Source organism: Nicotiana tabacum, chromosome 15 (assembly GCF_000715075.1).
Source record: "Nicotiana tabacum cultivar K326 chromosome 15, ASM71507v2, whole genome shotgun sequence".
In the NCBI taxonomy this organism is placed as follows: Eukaryota; Viridiplantae; Streptophyta; class Magnoliopsida; order Solanales; family Solanaceae; genus Nicotiana; species Nicotiana tabacum.
In genome coordinates, this window is record NC_134094.1 from 129843499 (window position 1) to 129861123 (window position 17625).

At 39.4% G+C, this 17625-nt stretch overlaps 1 protein-coding gene across 1 annotated transcript; it reads right to left on the reverse strand.

The window, feature by feature from the left end:
- Nucleotides 1-5153: 5153 nt before the first annotated feature.
- On the reverse strand, nt 5154-5588 carry LOC142169860 (uncharacterized). Its single transcript, XM_075231794.1, has one exon. It carries the CDS (start codon nt 5586-5588, stop codon nt 5154-5156), a length of 435 nt encoding a protein of 144 aa, XP_075087895.1.
- Between the last annotated feature and the right edge of the window lie 12037 nt (nt 5589-17625).

Consider the following 17625-nt stretch of genomic DNA (forward strand, 5'->3'; position numbering starts at 1 on the left):
CAAGTGGAATTTCCTCTCCAAGAACTTTTCGAACAATGCGACTTGCTCAAGCTCTTCCGCTGTGAACTTCGTTTCGTCCGTTTCTTCTGGTACCTTGAAATATCTTGGCACCTGATAAGATTCCTATGCCTTTTCCCCCTGGTTGTCTTCACTTTATTCTGGAGCAGGCGCCGAGTCTTGTAATTACTATGCCGCATGGTCCTTCCCTTTGCTACTGGAGACCGAAATCGCATTTATTTCCTTTGCCGTCGGCTGATTGCCTTTTATCTATTTAATCCCCTTGGGAGTTGGGAACTTCACGAACTGATGATACGTCGATGGTAAAACCTTCATCTCGTGCAACCACGGCCTTCCCATGATAATGTTGTAGACCATATCACCATACACAACCTCAAAAAGGGTCTTCTTCATCACCCCCTCGGTATTTATGGGCAGCAAAATCTCTCCTTGGATTGTCACGCTTGCGAGGTTGAACCTGGCGAGGAGTTTCGTGGCTGGAATGATGCTTCCGGTAAGTTTGGCTTGTTCCAATACCTTCGATTGTATAATATTGGCCGAACTCTAGAACACATCTGATTTTAAAATCTAATACATTTAACGAAATTACTCATGCGTCGTTTTGCGGTAGCAATAATCCGTCTGCATCTTCCTCCGTGACAGTGATGTCATCTTCAGCAACTTCCCGGAGCCTTTTTCCACTACTGGAAAATGGCTATTTTCTGACCGAAATTTGCGACTGAATATTATGCAGTCGCTAATGCGACAAAATTTGCGACTGAAGTAGTCAGAAAATGATTGTAATTTTATTTCTTATTTTTCTAATATAATATCAACTGTTATTCCGACTAAAGCAGTGAAAAAATAATGCGGGAATTTTTCGTCTTCACATTTGTGACCGATTCAGTCGGAAAGTGAAAAGTCAAAAATATATGTTGACCAAATCACTGACTGCGTCAGTCGAAAATATAAAATTTAAACAAAAATATATATATTTAAGTAGATTACGATCGTGTTAGTCGGAACCCAAATTAAAATTAAGAAAACAGACTTATTTCCCCAAATTTAAAACAAGAAAAAGACTCATTCTATCGATTCTCTCTTTTTCTCTCTCTCTCTCTGTCTCTAGATTTTTCGTCTCCAATGTTTCTTCCACTCCACCTATCGATTGACGGTGGCAAAGAGTGGTCGACGTCGCTAGGTATCAATGCGCAAATTTGTGAAATTTCCTCTTCTCTGTTAGTTTCTCTCATTCTTATTACCTAGAAACTTTGTGGGTTTAGTCATCGGTAATGTTTCAAATTTCTTTAGAGGATTTACAGATTTAGAAGTATTTTATTGGGATTTTGGTGGGGGAAGTGAAAAAGAAGATTTTGGAATTGGGAAAGGTGAGAAATATTTGCTTGGGTTTGAAGAATTGGATAGATCAAATGACCATCTCTTTTATTGTTGTAAATTTTAGATAATTTATGATGGATTGGAAATTCAACTGAAGCTGCATTATTCGAAATTAAACTAAATAACAAAAAGTTTTGAAGTCAATTATTGGTTTCTTTCTTCTTTGAAAGTCGCAGAATTTTCAGGTTTAATTTTCTGGTTTCTGGGATATTTTCACTCCCTTTTGCATCTACATAGAATCTTGCATGAGTAGCTTTAGCCATTCAAGACTTTTATGATATCTTAAGTTAACTTTCTTGTAAAGGTAAACAGTTATCAATGATAAGAAATGAATAAAATTCGAATAGTAACATGCTTAGCCACATACAACTAATATTGACACACTTATAATTAATAAGTTTTTTTCGTTTAACAGTTGGGCGTGTAACTCTTAATTAGATGAAAAAATAACTCTTCGATTATATATGCACGCATACACATTCATAGTTGACAGATAACGTTGAAAAAAAATATATCCCCATAAATCCTAACATATTTGACAGAAGTTTAGCAATTCAATTCTAACATATTTAACTGCTATTAAGTCAGGTTCATCTTAACAGAGAATGCAACTAACCCCCATAAGTGTAATATCTAACTAAAGCTCTCACATAGTCAAGATGAGACATTAAAAACAACTTGAACTTTTCAACTACTATCTTACATATTCATTAAAGAGATTATTGCATATTGTTCCTCAAAGAAATATGTAGTCCAACATCATGACTAATTTAAAGGAGTTCGTGTTGAAGATCAATCATATATTTTTACTTATCTATCTATACTCATAACTAATCCCTAAACTTAATCATGTTATAGCCAACTAGTGTAATAAGGTTGAGCAATAGTGTTAGAACTTAATTGTTTTACTGCTGAAAATTTGATTTCCACTCTTTTGGCATGAGTTATGTTCATTGAAGTTTCCTGGAGCGCATCTTAATTCACTATTTAAGCTAGCTAACTAAAGTTTTACTAGGCTCTTTGTCTAAGTAAAAATGAACTCGTGCTTTTTCGAAAAGGTTGTGTTACCACTATTGGGGCGTTACAGTTAAACGAAAATTGTCTGAAGCTGCATTGGACTGTCTTCCATAACGCTATATTATAATCATAATTGTTGTTGTTGTTATTGTCATTGTTGTTGTTAATAGTTTTTTAGGAGCTAGGGCTCATTTATTAGGATATTTTTGATTATATTGGACTAACTAAAGGATTCTAATTTCCATTCAACCCAACCCACCTTTGGACATAGTCTTGAAATCTGTTTCAAACAATCAAGAAGAACAGCCTTAGCATTGATACCCATACATTGTTCATGAGTCGTTAGTATACAAAAAGCCATAATAATTTTCTTTTTTAAGTTAAAACTTTTTGGAGGAGAAGCTAGTTGTATCTACATGCACTATCCACATATTTAGGAAAATATCTTTGAGAAACTTTATCAGATAATTATTTTGGTTATAGTATTCATGGATATAGTTTAAATATTTTTGTCCAAATTACTTTAAATATATTTAATAAAGTTGGAATGAAAAATATAGTTACTTACAAAAAGGTGTCAAGTTATTCTAAAAGAAGTATTCCAGTGTAGTAATGAAAAGCTTTCCGTCTTTCAAGAAGTGATATTCTTGGAGTTGAACTCATATAAAGGTTTTACTTTATAGGTTTATTATAGTAAATATTTTTTGGCATAATACTAAGTAATATTGTTTTAAATATCTTGGATTTATTTTGTGTAGATGGAGCTTGCACATCGTAGATGGATGTATAATCGAATGTATCCTAATCGTAGTGGGTTGAGGGAGGAATTTATAAAAGGGATTGCTGAATTTATGGCTAAAGCGAAAACACTTCATGAATTTCTCAGTGAAGGGGTGATTAGGTGCCCTTGTGTGAAATGCAAATGCGGAAAGTTATTGCAACCAGATGTTGTTAAAATTCATCTTTATAAAAAAGAGTTTATGGAAAATTATTACGTGTGGACTTTTCATATAGAAGATGTTGCTAGTGTTGGTGATGTCGATTTTCAAAATTTCTTTGGTCGTGAGGGTAGTCCATTAGTACAGAATAATGCTGAAAATTCTCGATTCAATAAAATAGTTAGGGATGCTTTTGTAATGCACCCCGGGGCTCAGTCTGAACCAAATAATGATGCTAAGCGCTTCTATGAATATTTACAAGAAGCAAGTCAACCATTATATGAAGGCTCAATGCATTTTAAGTCGTCTGCTGTGGTTAGATTATTAAGTATTAAATTGTATTCGAGTATTTCTCAAGCGGGCATGGACTCTATAATTGGCCTTATGAATGAATTTAATCCGAATAAAATTGACCTACCCAATGATTTCTATACAACAAAGAAATTGGTTTCTAAGTTAGGACTTTCATCATAGAGGATTGACTGTTGTGAGAAAGGTTGCATGTTATGCTATAAGGATGATGCAGCTTTAGAAAATTGTAAAATTTTATAACCAACATCGTTACAAGGAAGTCATAAATTCAAAAAAGAAGAAGGTTCCAGTTAAGGCGATGCATTACTTACCCCTCATACCTAGGTTAAAGAGGTTGTATGCATCAATGAGCTCTGATCCTCATATGAGATGACACTATAAAAATAGAAGGCCACCTGGTATTCTATGTCATCCGTCAGATGGATAAGCATGAAAGCATTTTAATAGGGTGTTTTCGGATTTTGCTAATGAACCAAAAAATATTATGTTGAGTTTATGTGCAGATAGATTCACTCCATTTTCTGTCTCTATTGTACCATATTCATGCTGGCTAGTGTTTGTTACACCGTATAATCTTCCTCCTGAGTTGTATATGACAAGTCCATATTTATTCCTAACTTGCATTGTTCGAGGTCCACACAATCCGAAAAGTTTGATTGATATATACATGCAATCTTTAATTGATGAGTTAAAGTTATTGTGGCATGAAGGTGTAGAAACATATGATATATCAACTAAACAAAACTTCAAATTGCGTGTTGCTTTGATGTGGACTATAAATAATTTTTCTGCTTACGGAATGTTATCCGGGTGGTAGACTGCGGGCAAGTTAGCTTGCCCAACTTGTATGAAAGACACAAAAGCATTCACGTTAAAACATGGAGGAAAGAACACATGGTTTGACTGCCACTATCGATTCTTGCCTAGGGATCACGAGTTTAGGAGAAATACTAGTGCATTTATGAAGAACCAAACTGATTATGAGGAGCCATTATTAGTATTATCGCCAGAAGAAATTTGGAACAGAGTATGTTGATCGTCTAGCGCGAGAGATCTTCTCCTACTTTTGTGGGCTCCGTGTTATCACGGTTGCGACCGTAATTGTTTTTGGCCATGTCGCTTAAGAATTCCATGAAATGGCTATTTTTAGTAGTTTCGCCACATCTTCACGCAGATGCCGGGAACCGTGCTTCTTTAATGTTCCTCATAGTCGATACCAACTATACTACACTGACGTTGAAGTTGTATTCTGATAGTCTCAAGAACCTGATATTTCCTTGTCCTGTAATGATCTATTATTCCGGCCGCGATAAGTTCTTCTATCGATAATGAACCTGTCTGCACCGAAAACCTCTACCGCGTCCATCGGACCGTACATAAGGCAAAAACCGTCTCCTCGAAGACCGTCTATTTGTGTCGAAATAGTCTTTTGATTTCTCTTTAGTCTTCTCCCGACCTTTAGCCGACGCCGGAACGCCGATCTGATCATCCTCAATTCTTATCTTTGACTCGTACCGACTGTGAGCATCTGCCCAAGTTGTTGCTTAGATCGAGCAAGCTTTCCTTCAACTTCTGGGAAGTATTAGAACTTCTCGGATTCAAACCCTTGGTGAATACTTCAACCGCACATTCATTTGGAAAAGCCGGGAGCAACATCCTTTCCTTCTGGAACCGGGTCACGAATTCCCGCAGTAACTCGGACTCTCCTTGTGCAATTATGAAAATATCGGCCTTTCGGGCCTGCACTTTTCTGACCCCGGCATGAGCCTTAATGAAAGAATCTACGAGCATCTCAAAAGAATCTATGGAATGCTCAGGCAACAGCAAATACCACGTCAAGGTTCCCCTCATGAGAGTGTCTCCGAATTTCTTTAGTAAAACTGATTCGATCTCATGGGGAGCTAAATCGTTCCCCTTCACCGTCATCGTATAGGTGGTAATATGCTACTGAGGGTTTGAAGTCCCATCATACTTCGTCACATCGGGCATTTTAAATCGTTTCGGGATCAATTCTGGTGTCGCGCTCGGTTTGTACGACAATTGAGTGTGCTTCTTTGAGTTCGGTCTCTTCAACACCGGTGGTGCACCCGGGATTTGGTCCATGCGGGAGTTCACTTCCTTCTTAAACCGTATGAGTTCGCTTTTGAAAGGATCACTCTCGTTGTTGTGACCGAATCCGCTCCTCCTGCCCCATCGAAGCCGACATTGCCCCTCGAGGTGTTGTTGTCGACCCTCTGTGTTATTTGATTTGTGGGAGTACCGGGAGGAACTGGACCTCGTCCATTTGCGTTATTGGAAGCACCTGATGACGCCTGCTTTAGTTCTGTCATAACCTTATCCTGCCGTGTGAGATGGCCGAAAATGGCCTCTTATTTCTCCTGCAGGACCCTTACCGCTTCAACGACATGCTTCTCTTCAGCATCATCAGGAGTCGTCTCCCGAACATGTCGTGGGTACCGCCTACCATGGACCGGTGTGGCCTCGTTCCCCTCGCTGCGGGTATCGCTGATTGAATTCTCGTGATGACGCTGGTTTTCCTAGGCCTCAAGATTGTGTGTATTGTTAACAACATTATCTGCCATTTTCTATGATTTTTTGCTAAGAACAAATAATCGAAACACGTTAGTAAAAGAGGTAAGGACCAAGTTAATTACACGACTGTCTAGGCCCCACGGTGGGCACCAAAGTGTTTACCTGTAAAACGGTACAGTTGAATTTATACATAGTTTTTAGATAAGTGAATTAATTTGATCCTGGAATAAAAGATGAATTATATAAATATGAAATACTTAGCCTTGAGATGGAGACAAAATAGCAAAAATAATAGTTCCGGGAGCAGGGCTTACGGGTACAAGAACAATAAAATCAAAAAGCAAGAAGATAAGATTATATTAAACTTTGAATAGAGTGTACCGTAAGTTTGCCAGAAAATTCGTGTCCCTTACAATGATAGTAGGGCTCACTATTTATAGTTGTACCTAGGGAACAAGGACCTAGGATCAAGTCCCTCTTTAATGTCGCCATTGAAGAGTATGTAACGGCGGGCATGAATGCTATATTCTTTTATAACGGGCAGTGTAATAAATGCTATTGAATATTCTTCATTAGATGAACTGAGTGGCAGACATTTATTTTATCTTTATGAGTATCATTCTCTCAGGTAACAGATGAAATTATTGCCTTCGGTTTCAGCGATCCTCTATGTTTGACTCCACGTGTCACTTTCTCATGCAATCATTTAATATGTCATATTTTACCCCCATACAATGACCATTTAGGAAGGCGGTTGCTCGGCGGTGCAGGCGGTGGAGGTGGCAGTGGCAGTGGAGGTTTGGGGGGTGAGGGGGGTTGGGAACTGGTATTGGTGGAAGTAATGACCATATAGGAAGTGGTGGTAGTGGATTTGGTGGAAGATTGGTCGAAGGTGGTGATAGTGGCTCAGGTGGCAGATACTAATTTACCTTATGGTTAACTGTTCTCAGTTCGTGGGAATTACTTTGAGTTTTTTACACACTTATCCCTTTTTAACTATTATTTTTAAAAAAATAGCATCATTTATTGTTTATTCCATAAAGAGCACTTTCTTTTTTTATTATTAGTATATTACAAAAATTAAGCCCAATATTCATCTTTTTCACTCCATTTTTTTAAAATCTGATGCATATGTGAATGCCACCTAAATTCAAGATGTATTGATTTATACGTCTTTTATACTTTGTATATCAAGTATCACTTTAATTTAAAATATATTTTTATGTATATAAATGTTGTATATTTATTTATGAAGTGCCATCTTATTTTAAGATATATTTTTTATGTATATTTCACATGTCGAAGTGTCATCTTAATTGAAGATGTATATTTGTATATTTTATATGTGTTAATTTAATATATATATTTTTTATATACGTTTTATATATATTAACGTATATTATTATCAAAGTAAGATCTTTATGTTAAGAAAGGAAGAAAGAAGGAAGAGAAAAACTTAAGAAAGATAATTAAAAAGAAAATGAATGGAACAAATTTAGAAAATATAGTGGCTTTGGCAGAAAAAAAATTAAGAAGATGAAGAAAAAGAAGGAAAGCTAATAGATAAAGAGAAACAAGAAGCATAATTTTTGTACAAAGAATTATTAACTTTTCATTCAAATTGCTTATGTTTAGAGATTAATAATTAATATTTATATTTTAATAGAATTGTGTGCTACATTTATAAATATTTTTCTGCCACAACTGTAATATTGGATTTCATGCTACGAAGTTGTTATATTTCTTTTAAATTATTACAATTATGTAAAGTTCTCGATTACTTTCACCGCTAACCAGTTCAGCTCGGTTAGTGGACTTTTGTTCGAACCTCGAAATTTATATGAATTAAGTGAAGTTTGTATTTGGACACGGTGTGAAATGTGGATTGTGTTGGCGTTTTTCTTTTGGCTTAGGTCGTTGGATTCTGATTTATCAAATTAATTAAAAAAGAACTTCTTGATTTGCTTCAGTTTTAGACGTGTCGTATCATTTTATAACGACCCGGCCGGTTGTTTTGATAATAATTTTCCCAATCCCCTATTTACTGTTTCCCCCGTACCCTTTTCTGCTTATGTGACTTGTCGGAAGGTTTTGTTTTTGGTTTCAAAGTGTTTTGGGACACTTAGTCCCTAAAACGAGAGCTTAAGTCTTAGGACTTTGACCGTAGTCAGAACTATATGAAGACGACTACAGAATGGATTTTCGTCGGTTTTGTTAGCTCCGTTGGGTGATTTTGGGCTTATAGGCGTGCCCAGATTATGTTTTGGAGGTCTGTAGCTCATTTAGGCTTGAAATGGCAATAGTCAAATTTTTGGAGTTTTGGGCCGGTAGTGGAATTTTTGATATCGGGGTCAGATTCCGATTCTGGAAGTTAGAGTAGGTCCATAATGTTGAATATGACTTGTGTGCAAAATTTGGTGTCAACCTGACGTGGTTTGGTTGGTTTCGGCATCGGTTGTCGAATTTGGAAGTTTCAAGTTCTTTAAGTTTGAATCGGAGGATGATTTGTGATTTTAGCGTTGTTCGATGTGATTTAAGGGCTAGACTAAATTTGTATGGTGTGTTAGGACTTGTTGGTATGTTTGGTTGAGGTCCCGGGTGTGTTTCGCATGCTTAACGGATTGAATTTGGACTTAGGCTAGTTGCTGAAGATTTTTTGGTTTCTGGTGTTTTCGCACTTGCGGGTGCGGGATTGCATGTGCGAAGGAGGAGCCGCAGATGCGGCCAAGAAGGAGCTTGGCAGAAACCGCAGGTGCGAAGATTTTCCCGCACCTGCGAGAGTCGCAGATGCGGGCAATTGGGCGCAAGTGCGAGGGGAAGCCGCAGGTGCGATGCATTTCCGCACCTGCGATAGTCGCAGATGTGGTCGCATAGCCGCATGAGCGAAACCTGAGATTCTAAGTGGAATTCGCACCTGCGATGGAATTTCTGCAGGTGCGGCATTGCAGATGCGAGAGAGAGTCCGCAGGTGCGAGACTTCTAGACAGAACACTTAAATGCAAAGGTTCACGATTTTTGCTCATTTTGAACATTTTGAGCTCGGGTTTGGCGATTTCTTGAGATAATTTTTGAGGGGTTTCTTGAGGTAAGTCCCTTGTGCTTATTTTTGATCAATAATCTTGCTTCCCTATTTATTTTCCCACCTAGTTAGTGTGTATTTAAGGTGAAAATTGGGAGTTGGAGGCTAGGGATTTGAAGAGTTTGATTTGGGGTTTTGAGTAGTCATTTGAGGTCGGATTTTGATATATTTGGCATGGTTGGACTCGTGAGTGAATGGGCTTTCGTATTTTTGTGATATTTGTCCGATTCCGAGACGTGGGCTCGGGTCGACCTTTTAGGGCGAATTTCGGAATTTTTGTTAAAGTATTGATTTCATTAATTAGATGAGCCTATTATAGTTGTATTTATGATATGCAATTATTTTTGGCTAGATTTGGGCCATTCGAAGTCGGATATTCGTGGAAAAGGCAATGTTACCGATTGATTGAGCTTGGTTTGAGGTAAGTGGCTTACCTAACCTTGCATGTGGGAACTCCCCCTTAGGATTTGGTACTGTTTTTGATATATGAGCGCCGTGTACGTGAGGTGACGAGTGCGTACACGAGCTATTGTTGCAAAACTCCGTTTTCATTAAGTAAAATACCTGTCTTCCTTTAACTGAACTACACTAGCATATGAATTTATCTTGTTTAGTCTAAACAACATGTCTACGTGTCTTAATTGCTTATGTGAACTCTGTGCAACATGCTTAGTGAATTTCCTGCTTCTTCCTTGACTAGGACTTAGTCTAATTCGTAAGATTTTGTGATATAGTTATTTTTCTATTATTTGCACTGTATATTTACTTAGGGTCTACGAAATAGTATTCTGGTAAATCCCCTTGCTCTGCATATTTACTTTGGAACTACGAAACGGTATTCCGGTAGATCCCCCTGCTCTGCATATTTACTTTGGGACTACGGAACGGTATTTCGGTAGTTTCCTCTGCTGTGCATATTTACTTTGGGACTACGGAACGGTATTCCGGTAGATCCCCCTACTCTGCATATTTACTTTGGGACTACAGAACGGTATTTCGGTAGATCCCCCTGCTCTGCATATTTACTTTTGTACTACGAAACAGTATTCCGGTAGATCCCCTATTGTTATTTTTGTGTACTGAGCTGTTGACTTGCTATGATTTCATTCTTGTTACATTGTTTTTTTAGTACTTATTTTTACTGCAATATTTCATTTTGTCTTAGTTTATATATATATATATATATATATATATATATATATATACCAGTAGGGCCCTGGCCTGATCTCGTCACTACTCGACCGAGGTTGGGCTTGGCACTTACTGGGTACCGATTGTGGTGTACTCATGCTACTTTTGCCCATGTTTTTCGTGTGCAGATTCAGGTACTCCTTATCAGTCGCACTATCAGTGAGCCGGGATAACTTTGGAGACTTCAAGGTATATCTGCCGCGTCCGCAGACCTCGAAGTACCCTTCTACTCTTCCCCATGTCCATTATCTTCTGTATTTTCTTTTGATAGACTCGAATGTATAGAGACACTAAATTTTCTTTCTGTAGTTTGTGATTCACGATGTTCCGGGTTTTGGGATTATTGTGTATTTTTTAATAGTTGGTTAAATTTATATTTTCATTTTATTATTCCGCAAAATATTAGGCTTACGTAGTTGTAAAGACTAGGTGCTGTGACGACGTCACACGGAGGGGAAATTGGGTCGTGACAAGTTGGTAATAGAGCTCTAGGTTCATAGGTGTCGTGAGTCACAAACCGGTTCAGTAGAGTCTCACGGATCGGTACGGAGACATCTGTACTTATCTTCGAGAGGCTATGGAACTGATAAGAAAATTTCACTACTTTGATTTCTTGTCGTGCAAAAATTGTTGACTTAAAAAATTCTAAACTTCTGTATTCTATTCTCTCACAGATGGTGAGGAAACAAACTGTAGTTATCGATGACGTTACTCCCGGAGCAGGTGTCACTAGAGGCTGAGACAGAGGCCAACGAGTAGTGCGCACCACAGCTAGAGCACCTACCAGAGCAGCAGTAGAGGGGCCGCCAGTAGCTCTAGTTGGGGACAGGTACCAGAGGCGCCTGCTGTTACCTCCGGACTTCAGGAGACCTTAGCACAGTTCCTGAGCATGTTTGGTGCATTGGTTATGGCGGGGTTGATTCAGGTTGTACCAGCTACTTCACAGATAGGGGGAGGGACCTAGACTCCCACCGCCCACACTCTAGAGCAGTGAGTTCACGTTAGTCAGGTTCCAGATGTCATGGCGACACAACCTGTGGTCGCATTTCAGCAGGACTGGAAAGATCCACTGGTCCTTATTTTGGAGGCAGGGTACGACATGGTAGAGGTTTTGTGGGTCAGCCAATTTAGTTTGCATTTTAGGCTTCACACGATGTTTCAGGTATTCATGGGTCTCAAGGTGCCCGTACTGCACAATTCCCACAACTACGTCAGTAGGGAGGTTGTTTTAAGTGTGGTGGCACTCGCCATGTGGTGAGGATTTGCCCTAGACTTAGGAGGGGTGCACCTCTACAGACTTCTCATCCACAACGTGCTCTACCGGGTCCTCAGGCTATGATTCCAGCACCAGCTACCGCCCCACCTGCTCATCCAGCTCGAGATGGAGGCCGGGGAGGTAGAGGTCGCCTTAGAAGGGGAGGCCATGCCAAATATTATGCCCTTCTTGCTTATACAGAGGCAATTGCTTTTGATTTTGTCGTTACAGGTATTGTTCCGTTCTATCATAGTGATGCGTCAATATTATTTGACCCAGTCTCTACATACTCTTACGTGTCCACTTATTTTTCCCCGTATTTGGGCATATCTCGAGATTATTTAAGTTCCCCTATTTATGTGTCTACTCATGTGGGAGATTCTCTTATTGTGGACCGCGTGTATCGGTCGTGTTTGATTGTTCTTAGTGGTTTTGAGACCAGAGCCGATTTATTATTGCTCAGCATGGTGGACTTTGATATTATTTTTGGCATAGACTGGTTGTCACCCCATTATGTTATTCTTGATTGTCACGCTAAGACCATTATGCTGGCTATGCTAGGATTTCTGTGATTAGAGTGGAGAGGTACCTTAGAGTATACTCCCAGCAGAGTTATTTCATTTCTTAAAGCTCAACGAATGGTTGAGAAGGGGTATGATGCATATCTAGCTTATGTGAGAGGTGTCAGTATTGATACCTCTGCAGTTGAGTCAGTTCCAGTAGTGAGGGATTTTCCAGATGTGTTTCCAGCTGATCTTTCGGGCATGCCACCCGATAGAGATATTGATTTTGGCGTTGATTTGTTGCCAGGCACTAATCTCATCTCTATTCCTCCATATCGTATGGCTCCTCCTGAATTGAAGGAGCAGTTACAAGAATTACTTGATAAGGGCTTCATTCGGCCTAGTGTGTCACCTTGGGGTGCTCCTGTCTTATTTGTGAAGAAGAAGGATGGTTCTATGCGGATGTGTATTGATTACCGCCAGTTGAACAAAGTCACAGTGAAGAACAAGTATCCATTGCCTCGTACTGATGACTTATTTGATCAGTTACAGGGTGCCAGAGTGTTTTCCAAGATTGACTTGTGTTCAGGTTATCATCAGTTGAAGATTCGGGAGCCAGATATCCTGAAGACTGCTTTTAGGACCAGATATGGTCACTATGTGTTTCTTGTTATGTCTTTTGGGCTGACCAATGCCCCAGCAACGTTTATGCACTTAATGCACAGTGTGTTTCGGTCTTATCTTGACTCATTCGTCATTGTGTGTTTTGACGACATTCTGGTGTACTCGAGAGGATCATGAGCAGCACCTGAGGACTGCGCTTCAGACCTTGAGAGAAAAGAAGTTATATGCAAAATTTACAAAGTGTGAGTTTTGGCTAGACTCAGTGGCATTCTTAGGTCATATAGTATCGAGTGAGGGAATCCAGGTGGATCCGAAGAAGATTGAAGCAATGCAGAGTTGGACCAAACCGTCCTCAGCTACAGAGATCCGGAGTTTTCTTGGTTTGGCGGGGTATTACCGTCGATTTGTAGAGAGTTTCTCATTTATTGCAACTCCCATGACCAGGCTGACCCAGAAGGGTGCTCTGTTCAGGTGGACAGAGGAATGTGAGGAGAGCTTTCAGAAGCTCAAGAAAGCTTTGACTACATCCCTAGTATTGGTACTGCCTATAGGTTCGGGGTCTTATACGGTATATTGTGATGCATCGCGGACTGGTCTTTGCGCGGTTTTGATGCAGGATGGTTGGGTGATTGCCTACGCGTCCAGATAGCTGAAGGTGCATGAAAAGAATTATCTTGTCCATGACCTTGAGTTAGCAGCTATTGTTCATGCCTTGAAGATTTGGCGGCATTATTTGTACGGCGTTCCTTATGAGATTTACACCGATCACCGGAGTTTGCAGCATCTATTCAAGCAGAAGGATCTTAATTTGCGTCAGAAGAGGTGGTTGGAGCTGCTTATGTTTTATGATATCACCATTTTGTACCACCTTGGGAAGGTCAATATGGTGGCCAATTCTTTGAGTCGCCGGGCAGAGAGTTTGGGGAGTTTATCATATCTACCAGCAATAGAGAGGCCACTGGCGTTGGATGTTCAGGCCTTAGCCAGCCAGTTTATGAGATTGGATATTTTTTAGCCGAGATGAGTATTGGCTTGTGTGGTCTCTTGGTCTTCTCTTTATGATCGTATCAGGGAGCGCCAGTATGATGACCCCCATCTGCTTGTCCTTAAGGACACGGTCCAGCACAGTGATACTAAGGAGGTCACTATTGGAGATAATGGTGCATTGAGGATGCAGGGCATGCTATGTGTGCCTAATGTAGATGGTTTGCGTGAGTTGATTCTTCAGGAATCTCATAGCTCGCGGTACTCTATTCATACGGGTGCCGCAAAGATGTATCAAGACTTGAGACAACATTAATGGTGGAAGAGGATGAAGAAGGACATAGTAGAGTATGTGGCACGATTTCTGAATTGCCAGCAGGTAAAGTATGAGCATCAGCGGCCAGGTGGTTGCTTCAAAAGTTAGAGATTCCGGGGTGGAGTTAGGAGTGGATCACTATAGATTTCGTTTTTTGACTCCCACGGACTCAGCGAAGGTTTGATGCAATTTGGGTGATTGTGGATAGACTGACAAAGTGAGCTCATTTCATTCATGTGATGACTACCTATTCTTCCGAGCAGTTGACTCGAATTTATATCCGCGAGATTATCAGGCTTCATGGCGTACCGATATCTATCATCTCTGACCGGGGTACGTAGTTTACACCACGGTTCTGGAGGGCTGTACAGCAAGAGATGGGTACTCGGGTTGGGTTGAGCACAACATTTCACCCGTAGACGGACGGACATTCCGAGCGCACAATCCAGATATTAGAGGAAATGCTCCGCGCTTGTGTGATAGATTTTGGGGGTGTTTGGGATCAGTTCTTGCCACTTGCGGAGTTTGCTTACAACAACAATTATCAGTCCAACATTCAGATGGCACCGTATGAGGCTCTGTATGGTAGGCGGTGTCGGTCCCCAATGGGTTGGTTCGAGTCGGGCGAGGCCAGGTTATTGGGTACGGACTTGGTTCAGGATGCCTTGGAAAAGGTTAAGGTAATTCAAGATAGACTTCATACAACCCAGTACAGACAGAAGAGTTATGCGGACCGGAAGGTTCGTGATGTTGCATTCATGGTTAGAGAGCGGTTCTTGCTTTGGGTTTCGCCTATGAAGGGCGTTATGAGGTTCGAAAAGAAGGGCAAGTTGAGCCCAAGTGTGATGACCCAAAATATCATCTTTAAATTTAATAATTAATTTTGTGTTCTAAGACCTAGAGAAGCACTATTTACAATTCCTCGACTTACGTGCACAATCCGTATAATTTTTCGAAAAGTTTTTATGTGAAAAATGGATTAAAATATGAAGTAGAGCCTTAAAACTTAATTGAGTTGACTTTGGTCAACATTTTGAGAAAACAGGCCCGGATTAGTGTTTTGACAGTTCCGGTAGGTCCGTATTGTGATTTGGGACTTGGGCGTATGCCCGAAATTTAATTTGGAGGTCCCTAGCTCAAGTTATGACCATTTAAAGGAAACTAGTAATTTAAAGGCTAAAAATTTCCAAGTTTGACCACGAGGTTGACTTTTTGAATCGGAGCCGGAACCCGATTATGGAGATTTGAATATCTCTATTATGTCATTTAGGACTTGATGCCAAATTTGAAATCATTCCGGATTCATTTAATATATTTTGGCATGAGATTCGCAAATTGAAAAATCTAAAACTCAAAGTTCGAATCGAGGTGTGAATTATAATTTCAACATTGTTTGACGTGATATGAGACCCCGAGTAAGTCCGTATTATGTTATGGGACTTGTTGGTATATTCGGACGGGGTCCTAAGTACCCCGGGTGTGATTCGAATCGAAATCGGAACAAGAATTGGACTTAAGAAAAATTTGAAAGTTTGCTCCTTCTGGTGCCTTCGCTTCTGCGAAGTCTTGGCTGCAGAAGCGGACAGTCCGCAAAAGCGGATGGGCTGTCGCAGAAGAGCGACCGCAGAAGCGGTCCACGCGTCGCAGAAGCGGGAAAGGGGGAAGGGGCAGCCTTGCGCAGAAGCGGACTCCTCTTCGCAGAAGCGAGTCCGCAGATGCGGAAATTTGGTCCGCAGATCCGAAAAAGACTAGGCAGAGCCCTTAAATTCGGAAGTCGCCAGGTTTACTCATTTTGGTCATTTTGAGCTCGCTAAGACGAATATTTGGGCGATTTTCACGAGAAAAAATTGGGGTAAGTGTTCCTTATCCTATATTGATTATATTTCATGATTCCATACTCATTTATATCATGAATCCGTGAATTTATGGAAGAAAAATCAGATTTTTATAAAATCTTCCAAAAACGAAAAAATTTAAGATTTGAAGGTTTGTTTGACATCGGAATTTGATAAATTTTTTATGGTTGGACTCGTCTCGGAATGGTTATTTGGATTTCGTAAGTTTTTCTGAGATTTGAGATATGGGTCCCACTGTCGAATATTTAAATGAATTTTGGATTTTTATCCGAAAAATTATTAAATTCATATAGAATTAATTTCTATGATTCTTATTGAGTATATCAAATTGTTTGTGAATAGATTTGAAGCTTTTGGAGACAAATTTAAAAGGAAAAGCTGTGGTCGAGTAATTGATTGGAATTTGCAAAGCGAGGTAAATGTTGTGGTTAACCTTGACTTGAGGGAATGGAACCCTTAAATTATTTATTATGTGAAATGTATGTGAACGACGTATAGGCGAGGTGACGAGTGTCTATACGTCATCAAATTAATTGTTTGCATAATTTTTTGGAAATCCTAAATTTATTTTAATACACGAATTAATTATTGTAATAATTATTTCTCTCCAATTCTTCGTCAAATATTAATTCATGAATTCCTGTAATAATTGCTACATGCTTATTTGAATTATGTGTATTAATTGCTACTTGACATTTAGCATATTAAATATTAAACTACCTATTTTCTCCCTGATTTCCATAATAAATTGCTATTTCTCATTGTTTGTTTCATAATTAAATCATAATTATTGTAAGTTTATTGTCTTATAATTTTATATTAATTGTTGCATCTATTGGGGCAATTTCTTCTATAAGAATTGGTAAAATGAATATATTGGAGGATCGGGTTGCACGCCGTAATAGACTTATTAAAAGTCCATATTGGAGGATCGGGTTGCACGTCGCAACAGACTTATTAAAAGTCCATATTGGAGGATCGGGTCGCACGCCGTAACGGACTTAACAAAAAGTCTATATTGGGGGATCGGATTGCACGCCGCAACAGACTTATTTAAAAGTCTATATATATATATTTGATTAAAATAAATATATTGGAGGATTGAAAATGAATATATTGTAGGAGCGGTTTGCACGCTGCAACGGAAATTGGTTGAATTAATAATTGGTTATGACTGCTGAGTTAGCTTCAACTATTATAAAAGAGTTACCTGATTTATTTTTATTATTTGTTGTTGTTACTAATATTGCGTAAAGGTTAATAAAATTGACCCACCTTAGCCTCGTCACTACTTCGTCGAGGTTAGGCTCAGCACTTACCAGTACATGGGGTCGGTTTTACTGATACTACACTCTGCACGTCTTGTGCAGATTACGGAGTTGGTCCCAGCGGTGTTCCATAGACTTACTCGAATTTCAGCTACCAGAGGAGACTTGAGGTATAGCTGCATGGCATCCGCAGTTCTGAAGTTCCCGTCTACTTTACTTTAGCTGTGTGTTTGTTTCCAGACAGCTTTTAGGAGCCATCACGGTCCGAAGGTGGGAATTTTAGGTCATGACAGTTGGTATCAGAGCACTAGTTTACATAGGTCTCACGAGTCATGAGCAAGCTTAGTAGAGTGAA

What these genes read in the sequence shown, in the direction of transcription:
- LOC142169860 (XM_075231794.1), bottom strand. Translation starts at nt 5,588, where the DNA reads ATGACGGTGAAGGGGAACGATTTAGCTCCCCATGAGATCGAATCAGTT.